The 15,236-nt window shown below is 38.7% G+C and overlaps 1 protein-coding gene across 3 annotated transcripts in view; it reads right to left on the bottom strand.

Moving 5' to 3' along the window:
* Window positions 1-631: 631 nt before the first annotated feature.
* zcchc14 (zinc finger, CCHC domain containing 14) overlaps window positions 632-15,236 on the bottom strand; it is a 180,851-nt gene continuing 166,246 nt past the window's right edge. For 2 of the 3 annotated variants that reach the window (XM_038806531.1, XM_038806530.1), the window contains 2 exons: window positions 11,310-12,764; window positions 632-8,160 (listed from right to left, as the gene is read on the bottom strand). In XM_038806531.1, coding sequence (XP_038662459.1) covers window positions 8,105-8,160; window positions 11,310-12,764 — 1,511 coding nt within the window. In that variant the 3' untranslated portion in view covers window positions 632-8,104. The remainder of the gene's footprint in view (window positions 8,161-11,309; window positions 12,765-15,236) is intronic. The other variant, XR_005461792.1, reaches the window with a different exon arrangement.

The following is a 15,236-nucleotide window of genomic DNA, read 5'->3' as shown; positions in this document are numbered from 1 at the left end:
GGGAAATGGCAGGAGGCCGTGAAAATTGTCGGGAAGGCCCTCCCGCTATTCTCCGACCCGTCGTGGGCAGCGGAGAATCGCGCCCCTGGCTTTTAAAGCAGTCCAAGGCAGGCCATCAGCATGGTTCAATTCCCATACCAGCCTCCCCGAACAGGCGCCGGAATGTGGCGACTAGGGGCTTTTCACAGTAACTTCATTTGAAGCCGACTTGTGACAATAAGCGATTTTCATTTAATTTCATTTGACTACAAATCTATGCTTTTGATCTTTTGTATCAGATAGCATTACAAGTGCTTCGGCCTGTATTATGAAATCAAACCAGTTTATAAGTAAGTAAAACATAAATAAGACATGCAACAAATACCATGCTGTGTTCATTTAGGTACTATCTGTATACAACAATTTAACTCTTCAGCTATCAGTTGAAAATACAGAAATAATCCAATGAAGGACGACAAATTTGATTTGCTGGTCAATGTCAGACTTTTAAACTTCTGATCTCCTCTCATTTGGCAGTCCCAAAATTTAGTTTCTAAGTCAACAGGTCCTACAAGATTTTAAAAGCACATTTTGCATGGGCAGGTGTGAGGATGGCAAATAATGTACTCAACTCAGTTAAAGCAAAAACAGATTCAAATTTTATGGGTGTATTTATTTCACTAGGAAAACAGGAATTGTAAAGCAATACACCACTGTCTCCTGTGAAGAGGCCCTAATTGGATAAGTCATGGGATGTGATGGGCCAAGGAAATCCTAGTTTTCATTGTGGTCATAATATGGAGAAAACTGTTACATTTAACATAAATTTAATTTAGTGACCGGAATCTCTCAACTCAAACAGACCTTGCCATTTTTACAAGTAAACACTTAGACAAACATAACGCAAAATCATTAATAAAAGTGCTTTATCCAAGACAAATTGCAAATATAAGAATTAAAATTGTAGACAAATTAGAATTTGAAATTTAGAATTATTGTGAGGATTGATACGAAATACATTTTGTGGCATAGACAGTAGAAACTTATCTCAAAAATCTGAGATGCATACTTGGGATACAACACGTGAAATTGTTTTATGAAATTCAAGTAAAGATATTTTATAACAATTTAACGAGAGGTAGTGCAACTTAATCCTAGTCAAAATAACAAGGTTTTCTATGGACCAATAATACACATAGATTCCCAATTAGATTCTTAAAGTTATCCAAAGCTGGCAGACATGGAAAGGTATACTGCTAAAGTAAGTAAAGAACTTTAACCTAATACATGCGCCAATAAGCAAATGTCCAATATTATGATTTAGGTCCATCATCCTCCTCTACAATACAAAAGGTTAAACTTACAAATTAATCATAAGAAAACTCACCCAATGTTGTGCCTCTTGTGATTACTTAATGGACAATAATTTGAGATAATATGAACACGCACAACTGTTGGAACTTGTTGGCTTTAGAAGACACAAGATTAGTGATAGACTGACAAAATATCAACTTCCAAATAATTTTGGTGTGACTACATTCTTCCGATTGAGTGACGCAGTTAAAAAGCTCACTTGCAATTTAACAAACTATACCAATTTGTCTCAGGATACATTCCCTCAGTTTTATTTTGTGTTGCCCATTAGATGAGTGTGTCACCTTTGGGGAGGGTGGGAGTGGGGAAAAGGGAATAAAAATCTCTGGGGAGGATGGGAATGGGAGAATAAAAATTAATCAGCTCACGAATCTAACCGTGCAGATCAAATGACCTTGCCTGTTCTGTGACAGTCAACAAGAGCTTCACAGCCCAACCTGTGCAACAATTTTGGTTGGAACAAAATGCACGATAATGAACAGGGTATAAAAACACAATCTTCCAGCCACACAGAAGCGACTAACAAAGCAACCAACAAAAAATGTTTGTTCAGTGTTCAGTGCATTCACGTTCACTTTTTCCTACAATAAGCTAATTTGTTACAAACGTTCGCATTAATGTCAAATGATTTTAGCTCTACATCAATACAAACTATGTAATACAATTCAAGTCTAAGGCTACCCAAACTAAAATCAGATATATGTGCAAGATCCACTCAAGTAGGTAGGTAGTCTAAAATCACTTCTGTTTCCATGTAAAGCAAAGTTTAACAGTTCAAGATGGTCCTTTGGGCTCCCTGGAAATTACTTAACCATTTAGTTATTTTAATTCATTGGCTCTTTGTTAGCCTGTTGTTTCTAACCAGAGCGGTGCAAAATGAGTTTAGCTTGGATATTACAAGTATGCAACACTGTAAAGGTCATTGTGGTAGAAAATTGGTGTGTGTTGCAAGCATAAAATAGGTGCACGTTTAGCAATGAGATGGCCTACGTATAATTTGTAGAGCTGTTGGTCCTATCCCTAAATTTGTGGCTCTTGTTAATTAGGCATTGAGCCTGCCCTCTACAATATTCTTCAATGGCTCCCTCAATTGCCAATGACAAGTAGGAGAATTTAAAAAGAAACATACAATAGTTCCTGTGGAGCTACAACCTTCCACATCCCCAGGCCTCTCTTCAAGCCGTGACATACCCAAGAGCTACTGTCAGGCAAGCTTCCCGTGCTGCAGAGATTAATTAGGTTCGGGGACTAATTTCCTTCAATCTCCAGGCCTCTTAATTTGTATAGTGCTGAGTCTGTAGCTGTAAATATCCCACTAATTTCAGATTGGTAAATGCAGGTGAACGGTACCATAACCCTGGCCTATCAATCTGTTCCTAACAACAATGCAAAGCTGTTGAGAAGTGGATGGTGCAATGAATTAGAACATTATCCTTTCATTTCTTCAAGGGTAAACTGTCTTAGAGAAATGACAAACGTGCTATGCATGGTTTTGTTTTGACCATTCTTTGTAGATATGAGGAAAATTGGCACTTCACTCTGGAGACTTAGGATGTCTGCTTGAGATGAAAAATTCAGACTTGCAGCAGGATGTGTATTTTTGAGGATAGGATTAAGGCACATTATTGGGGAGTAGTATATAGGCTTTAATATTCGTCTGGTTGATGTTATGCATAATCAACAAATTCAAAATAGGGATATATTGTGTCAAAAGTTTAAAATGGCCTTGTTCTTAACATTGTTATTCCACACCTGAATAAAACTAAAATTCCCATTTAAAAAAGTGGTCTTTGATAGTTTCTCTGTACAGTTGCTCTTAAATCACATAAATTAGCAATTTGTTTACAATGCAACAAGCACAGAAAACTAGTTAAATTCTGGTAGAATTTTATATTTTTATAAATGCAATTTTAAAAAAACAATTAAAATCAATTGCACAAAATGCATGAAATACTGAAACAAGGGTATTTCTGCAGTTCAGTGGTCATGAAATGTAAGATAACTTTTAAATGTAGACGTTTCCAATTTGCAACCAATTTTTCATTGTGTAATTATGACTTACGGAAACAATGTAGTATTACACAAATCCACCCAGTGTACTGCTTAAAGTCACGAAGTAATGTGAAATGGGAATACATATTCATCCTACATTCATACATTGAGGCCAACATTGTTGCCAGTATTGTGCTTGAATTAAAAGCTGAAAATCTACCAGTTGCATATGTTGTAACTGTGGGCTACCTTATAGAGCAAGTTTGTGGTTTCTATTTGATAGGAACATCAACGTTAATCTTTCTCCACAAAGATGACAAATCAAAGATTGTATAAATCATTGAAAATACAGTAAATGAAAAGCAGGGACATGCATATCACCAAAGATGCTGTAAAAGAAGCCATTAATTTTGCCTTAAAAGGTGAGATCACAGGATTTTGTACCAACATAAAATTTCCAAAATGGCACAAGGGAAACAGAAAATGAGAATACTTCACTTCAAATTTGGAATTCTTAAACAGAAGATGGCACTGCCAGAACAATTAGTGAGATTATCTGAATTAAACAATGATTTGGTAATCAAATGTAGATTACATGATAAACTGGATTGATTACATCACATACTTTTAATGCTCATATAATCTCACACAAAATGCATACCATACTGAATTACCAGTTGGCAAAAACAAAGGGTAAAACTGCCAAACTCCACAGTACATATCGTAAAAAAGTTATAGATACGTCAGAATTATTTGAATGTACTGACTGCATTTCAAAGTTCAGATGATTGTTACGAACAAAACATCATGAAACCTTCACTGAAAGTAGTGCTTTCAAACTATTGCCAGGTAGCCATAATTTTCTTTCAAGTCACTCTGATATTCATAATTTTACAAACTTAATTAAATAAAAGATTAATACTTCAAAAATGCTTTAGAATTTAACCAGAAGTAAAGAAATAAAACACAACTTGAGCAAGGATGGGGAGCTAAACGGCAGGGCAAGGAAACTCTGCAACAGCACACCAGATGTGACAGAGTTACTGTAGATTGCTCATAGAATAGAAATAGTACAACATAGTCATTTGCATGTTGAGCACCAACATATTTGCCAGCTTTAGCAAAATAGATAATTAAGTAAAATTTTGAAGGCTTTCATAACATACTTGGGAATTTTAAATTTGTATGTAAATTAATACGATCTTGCCCAATTCACTCCGGTTGCCTCTCTGCCCACCCCTCCTGCAGGCAGCACTCTTGCTAGGGTAGGGTTACATAAACTTCCATCCCATTACTCTCTGACAGTTCATGCAAACGGTCATTCTCCAATTTCTTCATATGCAAGACTAAATTGCAGGCTATTCAATCATCAAAAGCACCAGTCTCAAGCATGACTATCATTGGGTATCCAAACACCTTCCAGTAGGACTCATTGGAAACTATTGCCGAGTTTCACTCTTCTCTACCTGTAAAATTTTCACTAGCCTAGAGACAGACAGAATTCTACAAGTGAAAAGCTTACTCAGCAGAAAGTAAACACGACCATTGGGAGATAACACTTTGTCTTTTACTTAGTTGGGCAGGGCAGTGGAGGGGGACAGAAAAGAGAGGGACACACAGAAGTGAGATAAAAGCAGGGAGAGGGGAAGCTGCAACTGAAAGAAAATATCACAATCCCCTTCAATCACACAAATAAACTATCCCGCAGTTCACTTCTCTACATTCTATTCTGTACTACATTGTAAAATGTAGACATAACTGGAAATAGGATTTTTTTTGCAACTCAAGAACATGTGAGCTTCTCTAGACATTTTAAACTCTGATAAATCAACCTAACTACCTGGTCATAATGTAGCCATATCAAATTTAAGTTTTTAAATATATCCACAGGTGTCCTATGCCTTCTCTGTCTAGTTTGCAGAGGTTTTAGTATGCCTGAACTACACTGGTAGATTTTTTGTTCACTTGTCATTTATTATGTGTAAATACATCTTACATAATACAAATCTCTTTCTAGAGGTATTTAGATATGCAACTGTTTCCTTCTTGTAAAATGAATAATGCAGATAACCAATTAAAATATTAATTTGTGTTGACGGATCACTAGAGGAAAAGTTTGCTGAACACGCTTTGTTCTCAGATTGGACATTCCCACATGCAAAGGAAAATTCAATGGGTTGGAAGTGTTGGTTCGAGAGAGCGGTAGCAGGAGCATCACATTTCTCAATTTTAAACAATTTTCCTAAAGTCACATGATTTGACAAAATATTTTCATGATACATACACAGATCACTGGATATGATCATACATCCTATTGGTTGTGTGGCAGGTAGTTGTGAAACATTAATTTAACTTGCCTTCTGCTTTAAAGGCCAGTTGCCCAACATTTCCTTTAACCAAACTCTTATTTCAGTCTTGAAGCCCAATAATATTTAGCACTTTTAAAAAATGGTCCTACACATTTCAAAAATAGTGTTCTAGTGTCTTAGCCATGCACTAGAAACGTGCAGCTGAGTATGGACTTGTATCTGAAAAATTCCACTGCAACATTGTAAATGAAAGAAGCAGAACCCAGCATCACTGCAGCAGAATGCTATGATATCACAATGGAGAAAGTTTGATTTCAATATAATATTGGGTGATATTAAGAATCTTTGATCAAGAATTCTTAAAATATCAGATTTCAAACAACAAATAATTCAGCCCAGTCTACATCTTAAATGTGGAATACATTAAAGCCCTTGAAAGATGCATAACTTTGGTCCCCAAAATAACTGGGAGGATTGGATTATGGACAGTAAGAAAATGACAGAAATTTCTGAACCCCAAATCAAAACATTTTTGAAACTAATGTTGAAACTAAAATTATCTTGTGAATTTATGTTCAGGCATCAGATATAAAATCTAAAGGAACAATGTTCAGTTTTAAGTACTATACATTGGTAGTTGTAAATCGTATACAATTGGTAAGAGTTGCCATTTGAGCTCAGTTTTTTCAGTGATCACCTCACAAGACGAGTCACAGTGCAGAAATTGCACAGTGCTTTTGTAGAAATCTAAACTGGGTTTACAAAGCATTGGAAGTGCAGGAATTACCAAAATAAAAACAACTTTTTATTTACCCAACACTTGCATTGCTATGGATGACCACACCACATATTTATTTCAAAGCCAATTCCTCTGCATTAACTTTCAAACAATATTCTTTTCATCTCCAGTAAAAGTTTGGACTATACCAAAAAACTACCCAGAAAATTTCTGTCATAACCGTTATATCTTAGGATACAATCCTATAATAATGTAATAACATTTATTTGGAAAACTGGCTTTTGATTTCAAGTTAATTAAGGCAAATTGTAATGGTGCATATCAGTTCCTCCCACTTCATCCCTACATTGATACAGATTCCTCTCATACTGGTCAAGAAAACTGAGTAACAATAAATTTAGTTCCAAATGTCAATTCTTCAAGTTCTCAAGAGTGAAGTAAAAATACTACTTGTTGCAGCAAGCATTTCAACATACTGTATGCTCAAAATACAATCACATGGAAATAATACTGCATCTATGTTCAATTCTGTGGAGAACATTCAGCTTTCACTTTGCATAGAGACAAGATGTAAGTGACAGCCTCCTTATCCAACACATAGATTTATATTTACAAATCTGGGGCTGAAAAAGCACAAAATAAATGGATTTCTATGTGAATGAAGCAAAATGTTTCCAACTTTTACTTAGGTAAGCCAAGATTTCCTTCTTATGGATGAAAAGTAAACATCAATTTTTGTGTTCTAAATGTTGACAGAAAACAACAGGTTTTCTTTTCACACTTTGCCTAGTGTGATATGCGAGTTCATCCAGGTTACAGGACTAATTCAATGTTCTCTTTAAATACAGACATATTCAGTGTTCTCCTTAAATACAGACGTGTAAAGGTTCTTCTGCATTAGCCTTTGGCCACACACACACACACACACACACAAACACTTGTAAACATGACAAATTGATTCAGGAGAACTTGACAGCATATTTCTACAAAAAACACACTAAATTTACAAAAAATATTTGTTTGCATCTTTTTACATGTAAAGGTCTCTCTCTTAAAAATATACAAGTTGAAGAACCTTACAAAACAGAAACAAGCTTTCCCACCCAGCCATATTTATGCTTAAAGCATCCTCTCAGAGACTGAAGAGTCTTTTTGTTCTTTCAGCATTGGTCTTCCCAAATGTCTTCCCCATCTTGATGGTCAGACGAGAGTACTTTGGTCAACTTTGCTGTGCTCCACCAATATTGCATTGTAACAGCAAATTCTTTGAAAGAGTTCTTTGTTCCTCTCTGGAGTTTTCCCCTTTTCTCCATTCTTGTAAAGCTGTACAGTTATAGGCTATCAAAAGGAAAATAGTTCTGCTGTTGTGTTTTAGGTTGGAGGAACATCCATAGTATATAATAGTTCTGGATAAATTCCATTATATTTGCGCAACGTCCTTGCACAATTTTTGCTAAACACAATGATTCTGGTTTTAGCCATTACTTCTTGAAACTCGAGAGTTATATTTACAGCTAGTGCATGCGTAGTGTAGTTTCTATCCCCGTATAAGATTTATTTTTTGTTTAAAAAAGCACCTTTGGATAAAAACAGCAGGAAATTAACTTTGCAGGGAAAGATATCCATCAAACATCTTTGCATCTTTCTTCGTACCTGCTATTAGTTTACTCAATGGCACATTGTGATTCATGCTAACGTGCATTTCCAAATGCTAGTCTGCTGAATCCATACCTTCAGATGGAGGCGCGTATTTCAGTCTAAAAGTACCTGAAAGGTAATTTAAAACAAAAAACACGTCATTTATCTTCCTCAGAACATCATAAAATAATCTTTTAAGTTGTTGCATTTCAATTAAGCGCACAAGTGGAATCTCACAGCTGAAGGTCAAGAGATAATCAGGCAGGTGAGGTGGGCCTCTAAAGTCAGCCTTGAATGTTGCCCTGTCCGAGCTCCACACCCTCACCCGTCCGTGGTCTGCTACCTTATGGCAGCTAGCACAGTTCCCAATGCTTTGGGGCCCACTGGCCAACTGGTCTAAAGGCCTTATTAGGCTGCCTTTCACTTGCAGTTGGGTAGCCCTTCCTCCTGACCTGGTCCCCCCGAATTGCCATCCGAGCAAGATGTTGCCAGGACCCCAACCGACGGCGTGACATTTCATGCCGCCTGCCTCCATTCTCACCCCCACATGGGTGCAAAAAGTATTCCCTCTTGTTAGGGAAGAGTGATTGAGAAGTTGGAACTATTATCTGATCAGAGCTATTTATTAAAAAAAACATTCATTTGTAACTGAGCTGCATTTTTTAAAGAAGGAACAAACATGGTAGATAAGGGAGTGAGCATGGATGTTATTTATTTGAATTTCTAGAAAGTAATCAACAAGGTTCCACATAAGAGACTGTGGAAAGTTGCAAAGAGACAATGTTATATTAGTGAATGGGGAAAATTGTAGCAGAGTTCAATGTGGGGACAAGTGAGAATTTAAAAAAAATACATTTAGAGAACCCAATTCTTTTTTCCAATTAAGGAGCAATTTAGCGTGGCCAATCCACTTACCCTGCACATCTTTTTGGGTTGTTGGGGTGAGACCCACGCAGACACGGGGAGAATGTACAAACTCCACAAGACAGTGACCTGGGGCTGGGATCAAACCCGGGTCATCGGTGCCGTGAGGCAGCAGTGCTAACCACTGCGCACCGTGCAGCCCTGACAAGTGAGAATTTTGATCCAAGGAAGATTTTCTTCATGGTGAGAAGCAATGAACTGTGGATAAGAGACAGAGCTAAACCATGGGTCATCATGTGAACAAGGTGCAACATAATCAAATGAGAAGTGGAAAATTTGGTGCGCAAGGAAATTTGATACAGTGGGGAAGAAGGTGTTTTTTTAACCTCTGATACTTATCGTACTTTATGTAAGCTTGAGGCAGTTGTATTTAAAATCTTGTTCAGTATTTCAGCACTTAACACATTTTGCATACCCAGTGATGTCCCAAGTCAGAAGATTGCTGATTAAAATAAGCAAAACAAGTGTACTTCTTTTACTCTCTAGCAAGGAGAATGGTGTAAACTAGAAACAAAGAAATTGTAACTGATACCAAAGAGAAAATGCAGGAAAATCTCAGGAGGTCTGGCAGCATCTGTAGGGAGATAAAATAGCTAACGTTTCGAGTCCAAAAATTGTAACTGATGCATGATTAAATTAATAATTTAAAAGTTACATTACTTTAAAAAACTAAAATAGAAATCAAGTAATTACATACAACTTTAATGAAATGTATAAAATATGGCTAAATAAATGGCAGTTCAGATGTGCTGCATCAGGAGTAAGTGGGAGTTGTGGAGAACAGCATGATCTGCAGTAACTACATCTGCAGCAAATGTCTGCAACTCAAGAAACTTAGGCTCAGCAAGTTGAGCTAGAGTCTGGAGTATAGATATTGTGACGGAGGGGAAGAATTAACTGGACATATTGGCCCTGGCAGCACGGTGGCAGTGGTAAGCACTGTTGCTACACAGCGCCAGGGACCTGGGTTCAATTCCGGCCTTGGGTGACTGTGTGGAGTTTGCACGTTCTCCGTGGGTTTCCTGTGGGTGCTCCGGTTTTCTCCCACAGTCCAAAAATGTGCAGGTTGGGTCGAATGGTCAAGCTAAATTGCCCTAGTTTCCAACGGTTCGGTGGGGTTGAGGGGGAGTGGACCAAGGTAAGATGCTCTTTCAGGGGGTCGGTGCAGACTCTATGGGCCGAATGGTGTCCTTCTGCACTGTAGGAATTCTATGAACCTCAGGTATGCTCCATATGAAATACTGCCCAGGCAGCTGCAACAATCAATTTGCTTCCTCGTTGCAAAGTACTTGGAGGCTTAACATTTTAGCAAAAAATAACAGCTTCAAGCTTCCACTTTTTTCATTTCAGCACATGCTGAATTTGAACAAGTACTATTAAGCTGACAGCATGTTTGCTCCTGATCTGCAATGAAAGGTGTAAAGTAGAAAATATTAAAAAGCAGAAAAAGCTATACTGACAATAATTCAATGATGGCACTGAACTTTCATGTTTCATCTTTTGACACTTCTGAACTTCAAAGGTCTCATCCTTAAAATTAATAAGTTACCTAACTCAATCTCTTCTCCCTTCTTTCCAGTTAAAAAAAATCTATCCTTGGTCCCCCTTTTTCTCATCTACATGCTTAGTGACATCGTTCAAAATCAATGTTAATTTTCACATGTACACTGACAACACCCAGCTGTACCTCACCATCGCCGCTCTCAACTTCTCCACTACTGAAAAAGTTTGTAGTATGGTGGAGGCTCTTTGTGTCCGTATTTGGGGATTTATCAGTTTGTTGCCCGGGGGGGAATTGAACAAACTGTATGCACCATGTTTTGTTGCTGCTGTGTGGATTTAAAAAACATTTTTTTGCAGGTATTTGGAACAAAATATAGTAAATAAAAAAAACTTTATAATCTCCTCCCACCCCACAACTTTCAAATATCTGCGATCCTTTAGTTATGGCCTCTTGTTCATTCCTGATTTCAGTTGCTCCATCATTGGGGCTATGCGCTCTGTTACTCAGGGCCCAAACTCTGGAATACCCTCCAAATATCTTTCCACCTCAGTATCTCACTTTCCTTCTTTAAAACACTCCTTAACACTGCCTCTTTGACCAAGATTTGGTCATCTTACCTAATATTTCCTTCTACAGCTCAGTGTCATATTTTGTTTTACAATTCTCTTGTGAAGCACCTTAGGATGTTTTATTACCTTAAAATGCACAATATAAATATAAAGTTGATGTTGTTTGAAGAAATTACTCACCTTTAAATTAATTTTAAATGGCACGAATTCTAAATGAATTAATTCTGACAACTCAAAGATTAGCAATTTAAAGTTTTTGTGCATATCCAGGTATAAGTTACCTTGCTGATTGGAATCCATAGCTGGTTGCTTGCAGTCCTGAGCCCGATGCCCATTAGCCCCACAGTTGTAGCATGACATATGCCCATTCTTTTTATGTCCTGCTCCATTTATGCTTCCTAGCATGTTTTGTGTTTGATATACTGCAGTTGTACCACCCAGGAAATTCTGCATGGGAGGTATGACAAAGTTCGACTGCCCACTTAAGATGGAATCAGGAGTTAAACCAGTATTGTAAGCAGGGGGTGGAACGACTGGATAGGGAAAGGCAGTACCATTATTGTACTGGGTGCTGATGTAACCACTGTTACATAAAGGACTGAATGGGAAAATTGGAAAAGTTAACACTGAATGCCCTGAAAATGGGCTTTGGAAGTAATTGGCATAGTTAATTGTCACAGGATTTGAACCACAGTTTCCACTGCAGCCACATGAACTGCACACATTACACCCAGTTTGCTGCTGATGCATAGGGATATTCATTCCTGAGCCACCACTACCATTATTGCTGTTAATATAACTGCTTTCAGCCACAGAGGAGAGGGTCGGGCTGGAGCTAGGGATAGGACAATTTGGCACACTCACAATGTTCGTGAAGGACACAGAAGGGTGGCTATTGGTGGGTGCATTGTTGTTATTCGTACAGAAAGTGCCAGAGATGGAAGTTATAGGTGAACACTGAATTGTTGAAAAGGCAACTTTGGTGTTGGCTGAATAAGGAACTGTCCTTGAGCTTATTACAGCAGGTGAGACACTTTTTACTTGTACAACACTGTTATAGGCAGTCTGTCCCACCAGCATAGGTTCTGTAGGAATGGAGGAGGAGACAAGAAGTTTCACTGGAGGATGAGAAGGGGTGTATGTACAGCTGGATGTTGCAGTAGTGGAAGAACTAGTGTCCGTTCTCGGTATTGACAATGGAGTTGGTTTGGGTGTAGTATCTATGGAAGGAGGAGGTCCAACTTTAGTTCTAATCCCAAAGTTTACAACTTTAGATGGAATCCCACTGTTTTCTGAAACACTAGTAGATATTTGGGAAGCTTGAAGTGGAGACGTTGGCATTGCATCCACAACCATGGCTCCAAGAGCGCCAAACTTCTTTTCTACTTTGATGCTACTGCCAGGTCCTTCATGATGTTTGCTTCCAAGGTCAACAGATGAATTTGCATGGATTGGAGAAGAAATGCCAGTAATAGGCTTCATATCAAAACTGCCCCTTTCTGATTTCCTGACTGAATTGAGCATTCGACTGGGAGCGATGTTTGAAGAGATCACTGGCATGAACTGTACAGTGGAAACAGTTGAAGATACATGGCTGGGATGGGCCAATCCAGTTTCATTTTGCACTGGTGAAACTTGTGCTGTAGGTCTCCATGCCCCAGTGTTCAGGTTGCTCAAGTGAGTTGATAACATTGTTGGTTTCTCCTTTATTTGAATGTCCAATGTGGTCTCTGGATCTGCAATTGGTTACATGAAAATTAACACATTACAAAAGGTACAGTAATGAATTCTGTCTAAACTATTGTGAATTAAACTGTGAGAGTCTGCAGATGTAGCATTTCAGAATTATGATGTTCAGCATAAAACTATTAAAATACCCAACCCCTCTGTTACGATGTACATGAAATAGTGTTTGAAGTGGTGGGTTCTTGAATTATTTTATAGTCAAGATCGATGATTAATAGTCAAATACTGTAGATGAAAGGATAGATTATGGGTGCAACAATCGTGTTAAGCTATCTGGCCTGTGATGAATACAAATTGGAAATTGTGAGCATGTGCCCATTATTTTCTGTTTGTTGCTTTTCAGTGGCAGCAATTGGATACAATGCTTAAATGAGTGGTCCAACCAGTGCATTACAAGTTTGATCACGAGTTCCTCTAAAGGTCATGCTATAGAGTTCAACACTGCTTCTTTCCATTGATTGGACATTTTGAACATCTACAAAGATCTTACAGGCTTTTTCAACATCGTCCGCTATTTTACACTGTCAACTTTGGTACAGGGAACGCAAAAGGGATGCCAGGAGCAGCAACAGGACTCCTTAGCATGTGGCATTAACTTAGTGAAGCTAAAAAACATAGATAGCTGGATGATAAATATTAAATATAACATGCTATATCGAAAGATAAACAGTCTCACAAAAAATGGTCACAGCAAAGCTCTCTAGCCTTACCACATCCAATTGAGAATGGTGGCGGACATCGGGCAACTAACTGAAGGAGGTAGTTCCATGAACATTACATCCTCAACAACAGCAGAGCCCAGCAGAAGTGCAAAAGAGATGAGTGTGAAATGTTTGCAAGCATCTTCAGCCAAAATATCAAGCAGAGAATCTCACTTGGCCTCCTCTCAATATTCTCAGCATTACAAATGCCAGTGGCCAGCAAATTAACTTCACTTCATCTGACATTGCAGAGGAAATAAATGCACCAGGCACAGTGAAGGGCATCAGCCCTGACAGCATCCAGAATATAGTGTTAACTACCTGCAAACCAGAACTAGCCACTGTCATTACCAAGCTATTCCACTGCAGATATGACATGGACATCCAGCTGATACTGTTAAAAATTGCCTGGAGACATCTTATCGATAAAAAGCACGATACATTTAACCCAACCAATTACCACTCTATCAGCCTTCCCATAGAACATAGAACACTACAGCGCAGTACGGGCCCTTCGGCCCTCGATGTTGCGCCGACCTGTGAAACCATCTGAAGCCTATCTGACCTACGCTATTCCATTTTCATCCATATGTCTATCCAGTGACCACTTAAATGCCCTTAAAGTTGGCGAGTCTACTACTGTTGCAGGCAGGGCGTTCCACACCCCTACTACTCTCTGAGTAAAGAAACTGCCTCTGATATCTGTCCTATATCTATCACCGCTCTATTTAAAGCTATGTCCCCTCGTGTTGGTCATCACCATCCGAGGAAAAAGACTCTCACTGTCCACCCTATCTAACCCTCTGACTATCTTATATGTCTCTATTAAGTCACCTCTTAGCCTTCTCCTCTCTAACGAAAACAACCTCAAGTCCCTGAGCCTTTCCTCGTAAGACCTTCCCTCCATACCAGGCAACATCCTAGTAAATCTCTTCTGAACCCTTTCCAAAGCTTCCACATCCTTCCTATAATGTGGTGACCAGAACTGCACGCAGTACTCCAGGTGCGGCCGCACCAGAGTTATGTACAGCTGCAGCATGACCTTGTGGTTCCGAAACTCAATCCCCCTGCTTATAAAGGCTAGCACACCATATGCCTTCTTAACAGCCCTATTAACCTGGGTGGCAACTTTCAGGGATTTATGTACCTGGATGCCGAGATCTCTCTGTTCATCTACACTACCAAGAATCTTGCCATTAGCCCAGTACTCTGCAATCCTGTTACTCCTTCCAAAGTGAACCACCTCACACTTTTCCGCATTAAACTCCATCTGCCACCTCTCAGCCCAGCTCTGCAGCTTATCTATGTCCCTCTGTATCCTATAACATCCTTCAGCACTATCCACAACTCCACCGACCTTCGTGTCATCTGCAAATTTACTAACCCATCCTTCTACACCCTCTTCCAGGTCATTTATAAAAATGACAAACAGCAGTGGCCCCAAAACAGATCCTTGCGGTACACCACTAGTAACTGAACTCCAGGATGAACATTTGCCATCAACCACCACCCTCTGTCTTCTTTCAGCTAGCCAATTACTGATCCAAACCGCTAAACCACCTTCAATTCCATACTTCCTTATTTTCTGCAATAGCCTACCGTGGGGAACCTTATCAAACGCCTTACTGAAATCCATATACACCACATCAACAGCTTTACCCTGATCCACCTGTTCCATCATGAACAAAATGATGGAAGAGGCATTGTAACACCTACTCACCAATAACCACCCACTGGTCACTATTTAAAAAAATTATTTAA

This window comes from Scyliorhinus canicula, chromosome 9 (assembly GCF_902713615.1).
Source record: "Scyliorhinus canicula chromosome 9, sScyCan1.1, whole genome shotgun sequence".
Taxonomy (NCBI): Eukaryota; Metazoa; Chordata; class Chondrichthyes; order Carcharhiniformes; family Scyliorhinidae; genus Scyliorhinus; species Scyliorhinus canicula.
Note: the sequence above shows the minus strand (reverse complement) of the source record. Positions and strands in the feature narration are given on the sequence as shown.